Source organism: Antrostomus carolinensis, unplaced genomic scaffold (genome assembly GCF_000700745.2).
Source record: "Antrostomus carolinensis isolate BGI_N321 unplaced genomic scaffold, ASM70074v2 scaffold28537, whole genome shotgun sequence".
Lineage (NCBI taxonomy): Eukaryota > Metazoa > Chordata > Aves > Caprimulgiformes > Caprimulgidae > Antrostomus > Antrostomus carolinensis.
In genome coordinates, this window is record NW_010328615.1 from 17750 (window position 1) to 30054 (window position 12305).

Genomic DNA, 12305 nt, shown 5'->3' on the forward strand with positions numbered 1-12305 from the left:
GGGGGGTTGGACTGGATGATCTCCTGAGGTCCCTTCCAACCCCCACCATTCTGTGATTCTGTGATACGTATTTCCATCTCTTCCAAGCACCACTCTGTGTATGCAGAAGCCAAACCTCTATGCCTATAAAAACGTACTTGCTTTTACTCGACTCCTCACTGGTTGAGAGTGAGGAACAGAAGTAAAAGACACTTCCCTGACTTTAGGAATGTTATTTTAGTTTGTTCCATAGGGATCAGCACTTTGGAAAAAAATATTGCTTGATATCATTAATAGAATTCTTATCATTTCCAGAATTGTTATGCTGCAGTGAAAGACTATTTGCACTACTAGCATACTCAGCAAATCATAATACTCTCCATTTACACTTCACTCCTTTCCCCTTTGCTTCTGTCCACTTGTATCTTGATGCTAAAAACGGACTTAGACCGGAAGGCATTCGAAAGCACTTTCTTAGCAGGAACTAAGGCCAATGCTATTTCCACTAAACTGCATCATAATTCACAATATCCACTGAAACCTGAGGCGTCTCACTAATCCAGCCAGCAGTTTGTCAAGAGGACTTCCAAGGGCAGAGCAGAAAGCAGCAGCAGTACAAAGCCAAGCCACATCTGAGACCAAGAAATGTTGGCAAATCCTGACTGCTTCCACTTTTTGTCCCTTGAAAGGTTTTGTGCTAATGCTAACAGAAAAAACTTGAGATGTTTCAGAACTCTAGCTGTTATGAAATTCAATTACTTTTAGACATCATTAATCTCAATTCATTTTATATATATATATGTATGTATATATAAATAGATATAAAATGTAGAATTTCAGAATCTTACCTTGAGATTTCTTTTAGTACAAGGCTTAACCTTGACACATTATTTTCTACGAAGCCTATCATCTCTAGCTCTCTGAGTGTTAGGAGCTGCTGTCGAGGATATATTATTTGACACTAGAAGGAAGAGTTATTACACTGTTGTATGAAAAACTTAAATACATTCAAAATTAAATTCTACAGTAAGAGTGGAAATACAGAAAAGGAATTAAATTTGTGTGGTTTTGTTATTTAGGAAGTACGATTAAAATGTCAAATGTATTGAAATAGGACATTTTACAGTCTTGCTTTCTAAATATTACCTTCATCAGTTCTTCCAAGCAAGAAAGATAGATTCTAAATATTGCTGCAGAGGATGGAGGGCCGATGTATTGCTTTATGTCAGCCCTGTCTACAAAGGCCATGTCGATTTTCTCCGTAATATTTGAAGTAGTCAGGATAACTACATTGGGATACCTTCAAGATAAAAGCAGATTTTTTAGGTTACAAATACAAGAATTATCTCCTTTTGTGACTGGCAAATTAATACCTTCCTTCTTCTGACTTAAACCATTTCATGCAAGAAGCAGTCATATATCACTCTGGTCAGTCAGCAATTGTATTCAACGAGCTGAAGCTCTTGGCCAGTTATCACCAACCTGTTTCAATGCATGGTCTCTTTCTTTCAGCCGTTTCTCAAGTGTCCATAGTTTCTCCAACCCTATTTTAGAAGCAATGTACACTAACTATCTAAATTTGAACCTTTAATCTACATGCTTTCCACTTCAATTCAGTAGAAAGTAAATAGTTTAACTGGCAACGTGGCACATCCTAACCACGGGTGACGTTAGAGTGAGCTTAAAAGAGAAGTAACATCTCCTTGCTCTAAGAAATATTGACACAACTCTCTTAAATCACAGCTATTTTTAGATGAAGCCTGTGAAATTTTATGTATGAATAAGCCACTTGCCTTTAACTAGCCATAAGAATGGATCAAATACTAGGGCACCTTTCTTTCTGTGAACAGAGCCAAGCATGCTCAAAAAGGGGAGGAAAGAGGCAGGAATAAGACAAAAGAGGGTACGCTGCACTAAATCCAGCACAGAAAGCTGACCAAGAATCATCAACGATTGCTTCTAAGCCATGTGTTGTCTGCTTCAGACTGACATCCAGAGGCTGTAAATAACGAATGAATTCTTCACTGATCTTATTCTTGTCTCTCCAAAGCAGATACGATGACCATCTGTCCTGTATCTCTCCCTAGCTTTAAAGGCAGTATACCATCTGTGGAGTTGATCACTCACATGAAAAAACCTCCTGTTTCTTTTGGCAGTTAGCACCATTACCAAAGAATAGTTCACTAACCAGTTTAGTTTAGTATTCCAAGTAGAAATTAAGATTTAGCAGGAATCCTGAAATTGTCAATTACCTTTTGCTGTTGCAGTCATGTGAGTTTACCTTTTAATGTGATCTATTTGTGTCAGTACAGCGTTCACCACACGAATAGCATCTGAAGGCTCTGTGCCTGCCTTGAAGGCACTGCGGGCCGCCGTCAGGCTTTCCACCTACAAAAAACCAAACCAACTAACAAAACACCAAACAAACCCCATAAAAGATTGCACATTGAGAGAGCTGGCAGCAAGCAAATAACCCAGACAATAAACATTCAGATCCTGGCATCTAAAGCTTCATCTTCACATCTTTTGTTAAGTAGAAATTAAGAGGGAGAAGGAAAGGAAGCAAAGTGAAGTTCCTCTTTAAACAGCAAAATGGAGGCTTGTTTTCATTTTAATTAAATTGGGGGGGGGTGACAAACACAACAGAATGATGAATACATTGAATTTTGAATGAGCTTCCCCATAGGAACTCCAATATAACACAGCTACTAAAGTACATACTGACTAAGTTGCTTATGTATGCAAGTCTGAAGAGAATGTAGACAATTAACAGATCCATAATGATGCTTCTCAGACCTTTACAACATATGTAAGAGCACAATTTATACAAATCTAGGCTGCTTTCAAGTTTGAAGCGATACTCCACTTGTAAACACACAGCCCCAAGGGAAGTTCCACCAAGAAAGGTTTTGCTTAATTTTCAGCTAGAATTTGCCTGCTAAATCATACTGTGTTCCTCCCAAATCTCAAATGTGCACTAGTCAAGATTAAAATTCACTATTCTGCACAAAGTTATGTAACTTACAAAAAAGCATAAGTATGCTTTTATTGTTCTTTACGAATGAGCATTATCACAGTTCCCTCCCATCCATTTACTTCCTGCTAAGCCTGATGTACATCAATGCTATTAGAATAATACCTCATCGATCAGGACAAACACAAGAGCATCTTTGTCATCAATTAACTCCTGAATCTTCTGGAACATCTTGGTTACAAGCTTGCCACTCTAGAAAGACACCATATGCATATGTTTAACTATTTCCTTATGACACAGTTTTCCAAGCCTTACCACATTTAAAGATGGAAACACCTGTTTTTTTTAAAATAACTTTCTAATACAGCTTCTATTGAAGTGTTCTCAAACTCATCAATTATTCTGAGTAATCTTTGGTGCACAAATTTATTTTATGAAACAAGCTCAATAGAAACAGTGTAATTCCTAAATCACAGTCTACTTAATTAGGTAAATCAATACATACCTCAGAAAACCATTTAGAGAAAAGGCTATGGCTGTTTATCTCAATTAACTGTCCATACCTATACCTAAAGTATGAAGGGAAAAGAAATATCAACTCTATTGTAAATAAAAGTCAGTGATAACATTAACTTCTGTAAGTCTCATTCCCTCCATTTCAACTCTAGAATTCTGTGAATTAGTACTTTAAATTACTTACATTTCAAAACATAGTACTTGTTTTGACTTTTAATTGTCATTTCCAGAAATGTGTTTCACTAGAATTCCTTATATTAGATTGCTATCAGAATTCCTTCATTACAACAGTTACTATTTAAATATAATGTAACTAACAGTTACCATGCTAATCGCCTCCTTCTTCTGTTCATGTAAGATTTTTGTGTAGTAAAAACACACATAAAAGCACAAAGCTTATTTGCTCAGCTCTGCATGGATATCCTTAGGACAAAATAGCTCAACCACACATAATATAGCCCATGTTTATCATAAATTTAGCTTGGGCTAAAGTCAGATCACTCCAATAATTACACATTATTTATGCTACACTTCATATTTTATATAACATTTATATTTTTATCCAAATTTGTTAAGTTGCTATGAAGCTTAAGGCTAACTCTTATGACTCGTCTGATACACAGATCGCCCTCTTCAGACCATGGCATTCAGACAATTCAAGTACAAAACAAATTGGTTGCAAAATCACTACCTATTAAAAACAGGCTTTCTTGAACATGAAGATGCAAATAGCAGGCTGAATACTCTGTGATCCTTTTTCCTTTAATATTCATTGATGTACAATGTGAGCACAAACAAATTACTATATCGGCACTGGAATTTATTTTACCTACCTGGGCACAAATAATTACGCATTTTAAAAGGCATTAAAATATCCTAACCAGTCTTTCTATCAGATCAATTTTATTGCTAGCCAGGTGCACTACAAAAGAACTATGAATATTACCACTTGGCACCAGTTACTTGAAATCAAATATTAAATATCTTTGGGCTACTGAAAAAGAACAATTAACAACAGTAAACTAAAGTGAAAAACTTCCCCAAATGATCACCTGTATGACAGCCGAATTGTCAGCTTCTGAGCCAGTGCTTTACAGAGAGAGGTTTTACCAGTTCCAGGAGGGCCTGGTTTGAAATCAAATCCATACATTAGACAGAATCTGCATCAGATTGTTAATGACATGTAATATTTTTTTAACGACTGTATTTCATTACAGCACTAATTGTAGAATTAAAAACACAGCAGACAATGATTGTGAACACATTTTGAGAAGACTGCTTACTCCACTACAGTCCTAGAGCTGAGCTTTGAATGTATATCATTTTCAGTTATTAGTACAGTTAGTGTAAAAGTTTGTATACAGACACCATCAAGTTAAAATATTCACTGGCCACCGAAGCCAAGCCTTACCACCCTAGCAGGGCATATGCTTATTAGCATTTGCAAAAATCAGTGCTGTGCTTAAACTTACATCTTCCTGAAACATACTCTTCTCACAGGCAAACCAGAAACACATCATGCCCAGTTGGATCAGCTGTCCACCTTCCCAGAAATCTCGACCTTGGGGCAACCTAGAGCTAAGATGCTCTTATGAGGTATGCTCTGGGACAAACCTTTTGGATCTGGCTTGACATCCTATGGAAGAGCCACACAAAATTTCTCCCAACAGACAAGTACGAGCATAATTAAACAGAGTATGAATGCATGGAAGGTGATGTGTGGGTGCTAAACAAACTGGTCACATCAACTTGATGACAGTACTTTCATTCAAAGCCATTATAGCATCAATGTATTTTGCACTACAACACTTGTATAGTTCCCGTATTAACTTCTTTCTCATGACAATAGTGAGCTCATTACTAGAATTAAATGTATCTATCATAGATATATTGTTAACAGTCTGAAATAGTTTTCCAAACAAAAACATCCTGCAGCTTCTAAACTGATAAATAGTTATAACTTAAGTATGATCAACACTCATAAGAAACATTTCCACTATGACCTTTTATTTTTGAATACCAGTCTTGATGACAAAATTGTAATTAATCAATCACAAGCTGCATTTTACAAGAAAATAGATTCTGTTGATGTTATGGTATAACCTCCACAGTAAACTAGGACTGAGGGAAGATGATGGCTTCACTGAAATAATAATAACTAAATTAGCAAGAGTACCACGTTCATACTTGGCAATAGAACACAGTGTTCATAATCCAACACACAGACTGATTTCCCAGATTCTTCAAAAGTTTTTATAAAGTCATAACTAACAAATTTTTTAATACTGTGATAGAACTGTAACTAATATATGGCTCCTGATGTCCTCAGGATCTGCATTATTTCTTCACTTCATACAAAAAAGGCAATCATATAACTTAAAAATGAAAATTAAAAAAGCCCCAACTATTGTCACAGCATTAGCAATTTTATAAATTCCTGCACAATGTAGTACATTTGAACTTTGATTTGATTCTGACATTGTATTTCATCTAAATCTGTACTATAGAGAGAATACTTCTCTGCTGTTTTTGGATCATCTAATTTTACTACACAGAAGTGCAACACGAGTTTTTTTCCAGAAGGAAAGTATAAACAGATGGTCAATTAATCTACTTGGTTTAAGACAGATAATTTTTTACCATGCAGCAAAACAACTCTGTTCCACGATATCAGGTTGCTGTCCACATTTTTGTCAGAAAATAGTAATGTTGTCGTCACATAATCAAGTAACTAATTGAAGAAGAGAAAAAGAGATGCACAAATTAGAGACATATCAGCAAATACAAGTACAAATAGAAGCAATCTCCTAATTATGTCTAATGTGTACAAAAACAACAAAAAAATTGGGCTCATGTCTTTTAGTCATAGGCAAATTTTCTTTCTGCAAAGGTTGGAAATTCATTTCCTTCCTGCCCTCAGAAAAAAAAATAGCATGTACTGGGCACAAATAGAGTTCCAGAATTTTTACATGAATAAATGAAATGCTTTAAGGAAGTTAAATTATTTTCATTTTTCATCGTCCCACTTACAGTGTGTCTTTAAAACACAAGTTGCCCAAGCACAGAGTCAAAGATTCCAACTCCAGGTCCTGTTTAGATCTTGTAACAGCTTTAATTTGTTCAGTTTGTTGTTGTCAACCCACCAAACAAAGCATTTCCTCTCACATTTTCGTTCCTTTCTACTGAATCTGTATTGATACTGATACTGCATTTGTATGTAATGTAAAGACTACTGTAAAGAATTTGTAGATTGGTTATCCTTCCAAGCAAGGGAAGTTGCACGTACTTCCCTGAATGTTTGCTTCTAAAAATAATGCTACTTCATTTTAGAAATATCTAGAATTAGGGAGAACCCTTTCAACAAAATGAATATGAACCTCAGGTGTGAATCTATACTGATTTTTACCTATAATAACATCTGATACCATATTATTTCCTGCTGCCATGACCTGTAATGTGCTTTTGATCCACCTGTGTTAATAGGACCATACAATCATATTCCTGCAATACCTCACGCCCAAGCATTTTGCAACAGCAAAACCCCTGAACTTCATCCAGCATGTTCTTCTATATTATATCAACACTGTACTATTCTGAAAATTCACAGCAACCATTTCAGAGTCTGTAAAATCCAACTGTACCCACCCAATTCCATGGATTAAAGAATGAACATTCATCACAGTTACTTTTATCCAAATTAAGTAGTTCTAGTTTTAGTCATAAAAAGCTACCACTTCTTTCTACCAAAATACACTTACAGTCAACAGTGAACAACTTGCTGTTATTTAGAACATCAGTAAGTCTATTTAAATAGTCTTGTAATTTCACAGATGGTTTGGAAAGCAGTTCCATAAATTAGATAAACGGTGATGTGTTAATTGATGATTACCTTATAAATGAAGAAGTACAATCACTGGAATGTTTTACTTTACTATAGATGGTTATAAAGACTTAAGTGAGAATAATGATAATACCTATGGTATTATCAATGAGCTAATGCACTGGTTATTTGTGTCCAAAAACTTTAGGTAGAAGCATTTTTATTTTTTTTAACAAGCACGATAAACATCTTAGCAGGAGCTGTTATAAGAGCAACTGAATTGAATCACTCCTGGTTTTTACTGACATCACGATTGCTACATTTCAGATTACAGTTCTACAAGCTCTGGCAGTTATCATCACAACCTTTGATGAATCCACAGAACCTTCAAACTGGAAAATGATCCCACGGAACTGTTTGTTTCTTCTGAACGTCTCACCAGCATTCATGTGAGAGTGCACTCACGCTACTCAAATCACTCAATGTGCATTTGTATGATCAGTAACAGTGCTTGTTAAAATCTCTATATAATTCTGATACTTAAGTGTACTTCTCTGATGTACACTTAACAAAAGAAAGCAAAGCTGACATTTTGAGATTAAACATCATATCTCAGACTTAGATCAGGATGTTCTACTGTGAAGTCAGCTTTGCAAAAAATCTCAGTTTCCCAGTGAAACTGGGTTCAGTGATGCTCGTGCAACAAATTGTTCAGAATTTCTTCACATGCATTGGCTTATTTTAAAGAAATGAGAAGTTTAACAGGTGGAGGTATTGCTTTGGCAACAACTTAAAACTTCTCAGAAGATTTTTCACTTTTGTTTAGATGTATTTGTTAACAAGAATATAAAGCTTTGCAAAATGGCTAAGACTATGCTACCTTTCAAAATATAGAAGTGTAATAAGCAGACATCAGAATTCTTTCTTGACCTGGTGATTTCCAAATATCTTCTCCATGAGATGCAGCAAACTTCAAAGAGGCTACATTTCAGCTCTTACTTCTCCTCAAGCAATTTTAATTGTTATTCATTTTCAACTTACGTGTGATTTTACTTCAGTGTCATATATGAGACTTTCCCAAAGGCCATGGAAATCAGCTGCAAAAGCAATATATTATATACCTGTTTAGGATAAATCAGTCTGGGAACTTGTCATCTACCACTGCAGCACAAAGCAGTTTTCAAATTATTCCCAACTAAAATTAAGGATTAAGAACAGATACATGACAGCAATTAAAATATATGGGAAAAAAGCATATGAGGGTTTGTTTTTTTTTTTCAAAATGTAAACAATGCTTTCTAACAGACCAATTCAGCAGTTTCACGACTTCTGTTTTCTAAAATAATTGTGAGGAGAAATTAATCTTCTTAATTTCTCAACATGAAAGAAAAAATATCACGATGGACCTACATTTCTTCAAGAGAAAACGCGATGAAAAGTGAGGGTGGGAGGAGGGTTCTAAGCCAAATTTTATCATTCAGATTTTTTTTTTTCTAGCATCAACATGTACAGGACAAAAAAAAGCATGTAGCTGAATAATGCATAAAAAAATGAAGTTGTGATTTGTAATCATTTCTAGCAGTTAGTTTCTAGCTTTCAGCAAAGAAAAGTAAAAAAAGATTGAACAATTATAAACCACAATAACAGGGGAATAACATCAAAGTATTAGACTGAATTCTTCCCAAAAACAAATATAATGGGTAGTTAGGCTTTTTGCAACGTAGAAAGAGCAAGAAACATCTCAGCATCACTGTCTCTTTGAGCCTAAGCTCAGACCTGTACTTCTTCTAGGTGAAGGAGAAGAATCCAACTTCCCCAAGCACAAGATAGTCACAGGCAGGCCAGGCAGTCACAGCCTTACTCTTCTTTTCAGAAGACACTCTGAGGACTCTAAATCTCTCTAGTTTGTTTGTTTGTTCCACATATAAGAGCAACACTGTCTTGGGGGCTGCAAGCCAGCACTGGGCTCTGGAAAATGGATGTTTAAATTGATGAGTTTCTTGTGGGACTCCAAATAAAAATTTGGCATGCAGGTTGAAGGGTTAAAAATTTGCACGCTTCTGATGATGACTATACATATTATTCCACAAGACTTTTATTCCATTTTATTCCATTTATTTCCACCCATCCACAAGCATTACAGAAATAAATTATGTGTTGTGGAATCACCTGTAGTAGTTCAGTCAAAACTATTAAGAAGAAAGTCCAAATGTACCGGTTCCATCGATAAAGGATAAAATTAAACAATATTTATAAATAATACATTTAACAGGTAACCTTATAAACATTTTTAGGCTTTCCAAGATTTTCTTTCATTGTAATTGCTCTAGACTTTCCAGAAATATCACATGAGTACCTGCTGGTAGCACCCAGTGGTTGGCTGCAATGATATCCTCGTTCTCTTCTTCCAGGTTTTCAGAGCTTGGTCCTTCTTCATTCAGATGAAAGATATGAAGAGAAAGACTGCTTTTGCTCAAGTCAATAGGCTGGAATGGACACAAAAAGACTTTTAATACATCATATTTCTCATTCAAAGCTAATTATAATGTAAGAAAGTTACAGTTCTCAGCTGACACTCAGCTTTGAAGCCTACTACTTCTGTTTTAGAACTTACTAAAGGGTGTAGGCCCAAAAACTTTATCCCTTTTCCTGGTTACACCAGTCAACCTAATAAAAGATGCAAGATGCCATATCACGCTACAGACCTTGTCTTGCTTACGTCCTTTGGCTGTCACTAGCCTACCTCCACCTAGGTCATACACATACCAACAGAGCTGGACATTCTTGACTGTAAATACCTGTCTGTCTTTCAGTTTCAGCTCTGTATCCACAATCGACACAGACTGCACGTTGCTGTTAAGGAAACCATCATCAAACTCTGTCCACTTGTAATCACCAAACACGATGCTATGTCTGTTCAACAGCTTTAAGACACTCATCCTGATATCTTCTTTCTTGGCCGCACTAACAAGAAACAAACAGCATTATTTATGGCATTGACATTTATAAGGAAGTATGAAGTAATATCAAAGTGTTTTATTTCATACACTAAGCCTACCTGGAAAACAGCTTCCACCTCACAAAAAAAAACCCAACCAACCAAAACCAAGAACAGAAAACCCCAAACAAAACACTCCCCTCAAAAAACCCACTTAAAAAAAACCAAAGCCCACTCAACTCGCCCATAACATTCTACAGAAAAAAATCCCTCTCAAATTCAGTTTGTTTACAAAAGCAACAAGTTTGATATTGCTTTTAATTTGTCCATTAAGACACAAGCCAAATAATACTATTTGCTCTGTTTGTGGTCATATCAGGAGACACAGAATGACACAGCTACAGAATTTCAAGAATGGAAACCAGTTATGCAATCTGACTGTTTCATTAGGAGAAACAGAAAAAAATCACAGCCAAGCTACTAGATTGAATTTGGTACCCTTAGCTTGGAAGCTCTATTATGCTTTCATGCCTGAAGACAGCTCAGGATGGGGACGTGCTAATAAGGAGAATTTCAGTAGAAGAGACAAAAACTACAGGAAAAGGAATACCATTTTAGGATTTCAGAAAGGCTTTAACTTAATTTTACAATTTCAGTGATACATTCTCAGTGCATACTTCCAGTTCCTTGTCTTTTACACCTGACAAAAAGAGACCAGTGGATACTTTATGCCTTGACTTTATGAAACACCTTGGACACACTCTCCCACAGTATCTAGAGAGCCAAACTAGTAAGATAAGGACTGGATAAATGGACAACAAGGTGGCTGGACTCTCCAGGTTAAAGGGTTGTGATTAGTAGTACAAAGACAAGGCAAAGCTGCCAATAATCTGGGCAGGGAAAGATGGGGTAGTGCTGTTAATATTAGGACCAACACTCTTTTTACATCTTCATTTACACCCTGGACAATGGGATGGAAAGCAACTGCAGCAAGTTTATGGATAACACCAAAGCAGGGAGAGCTGTCAGTGTGCTAGAGAGCAGGGCTGCCGTTCAGAGGGACCTCTGTGGGCTGGAAATAAGGTTTGACAGGAACATCTTGAAGTTCAACAAAAGAAAATGTGAAGTCCTGTCTCCGCATCAACTGTCCAGATAACAGTGCAGACCAGAGGCCAACTGGATGAAAAGCAGCTTTGCAGAAAAGGATCCAGGGGTACTGGTGGCCAAGATGGCAATGAGCAAGCAGTGTGTCCCTGCTCCAAATCACAGCATGATAGGGTTGGAAGGGATCTCTGGAGATCATCTAGTCCAGCCCCCCTGCCAAAGCAGGTTCAGCTAGAACAAGTTGCTCAGGACTGCATCCAGGAAGGTTTTGAACATCTCCAGAGATAAATAAGGCCAATCTTATGTTAGGCTGTGCCAGCAAGAGTGCGAATGTCAGGGAAAGCAATTCTTTCTGTCTACTGCCTGTTTGTGAGGCCACATCTGGAGCAACACATGCAGTTTTGCGCTCTGCTGTACAAGAGACAATGATACACTGAAGGAAATCCAGAATATGGCCACAAACTTGAACCTGGATGAGATGATGCACAAGGAGAAACGAGTTTGTTCCACCTGAGGAGGAGACACCTGTGTGGAGACACATGGAGAGCACAGAGAAGGCAGAGCAGAGCGCTGCAGGTGCACAGCACGGGGGCAAAAGGTGACAGACACAAGTTACAGGACAGAGAAGTTGTGAGCAGAGAGACCTGCTTGATTTCTGATGGACTTCCACGTGTATCTGAACGCTGTCGCACACGTTGGGCAGCGCCTGCTTCAAATCCCCAGCGGCGTCGTCCATCCTCCTGGCTCCTAAAGGGGAAAGTGACACCCGGGAGAAGCGGGCTTCCAGCGGACGTTATCCGGTAAAGCCACAGCCAGCCCATCCCGGCGCGGCAAACACCGTACCCCGTCCCGGTGCCGCCCGGGACCGGCATTTCCCTCCCTCCCTCCATCCCTCCCTCCCTCAGGAAGGGACAGGGCTCCGCTCCTCCCACGGTGGGGACAGGGCAGAGCAGGGCAGGACAGGGCAGAACAGG

General features: G+C 37.5%; 1 protein-coding gene across 1 annotated transcript in view; it reads right to left on the reverse strand.

Moving 5' to 3' along the window:
* TRIP13 (thyroid hormone receptor interactor 13) overlaps positions 1-12073 on the reverse strand; it is a 13874-nt gene extending 1801 nt beyond the window's left edge. The window contains exons 1-11 of the mRNA XM_010172313.2: positions 11976-12073; positions 10088-10253; positions 9646-9775; positions 8331-8386; positions 6110-6200; positions 4522-4594; positions 3459-3522; positions 3119-3205; positions 2261-2367; positions 1126-1279; positions 828-940 (exon numbers count right to left, since the gene is read on the reverse strand). Coding sequence (XP_010170615.1) covers positions 828-940; positions 1126-1279; positions 2261-2367; positions 3119-3205; positions 3459-3522; positions 4522-4594; positions 6110-6200; positions 8331-8386; positions 9646-9775; positions 10088-10253; positions 11976-12067 — 1133 coding nt within the window. The 5' untranslated portion in view covers positions 12068-12073. The remainder of the gene's footprint in view (positions 1-827; positions 941-1125; positions 1280-2260; positions 2368-3118; positions 3206-3458; positions 3523-4521; positions 4595-6109; positions 6201-8330; positions 8387-9645; positions 9776-10087; positions 10254-11975) is intronic.
* Between the last annotated feature and the right edge of the window lie 232 nt (positions 12074-12305).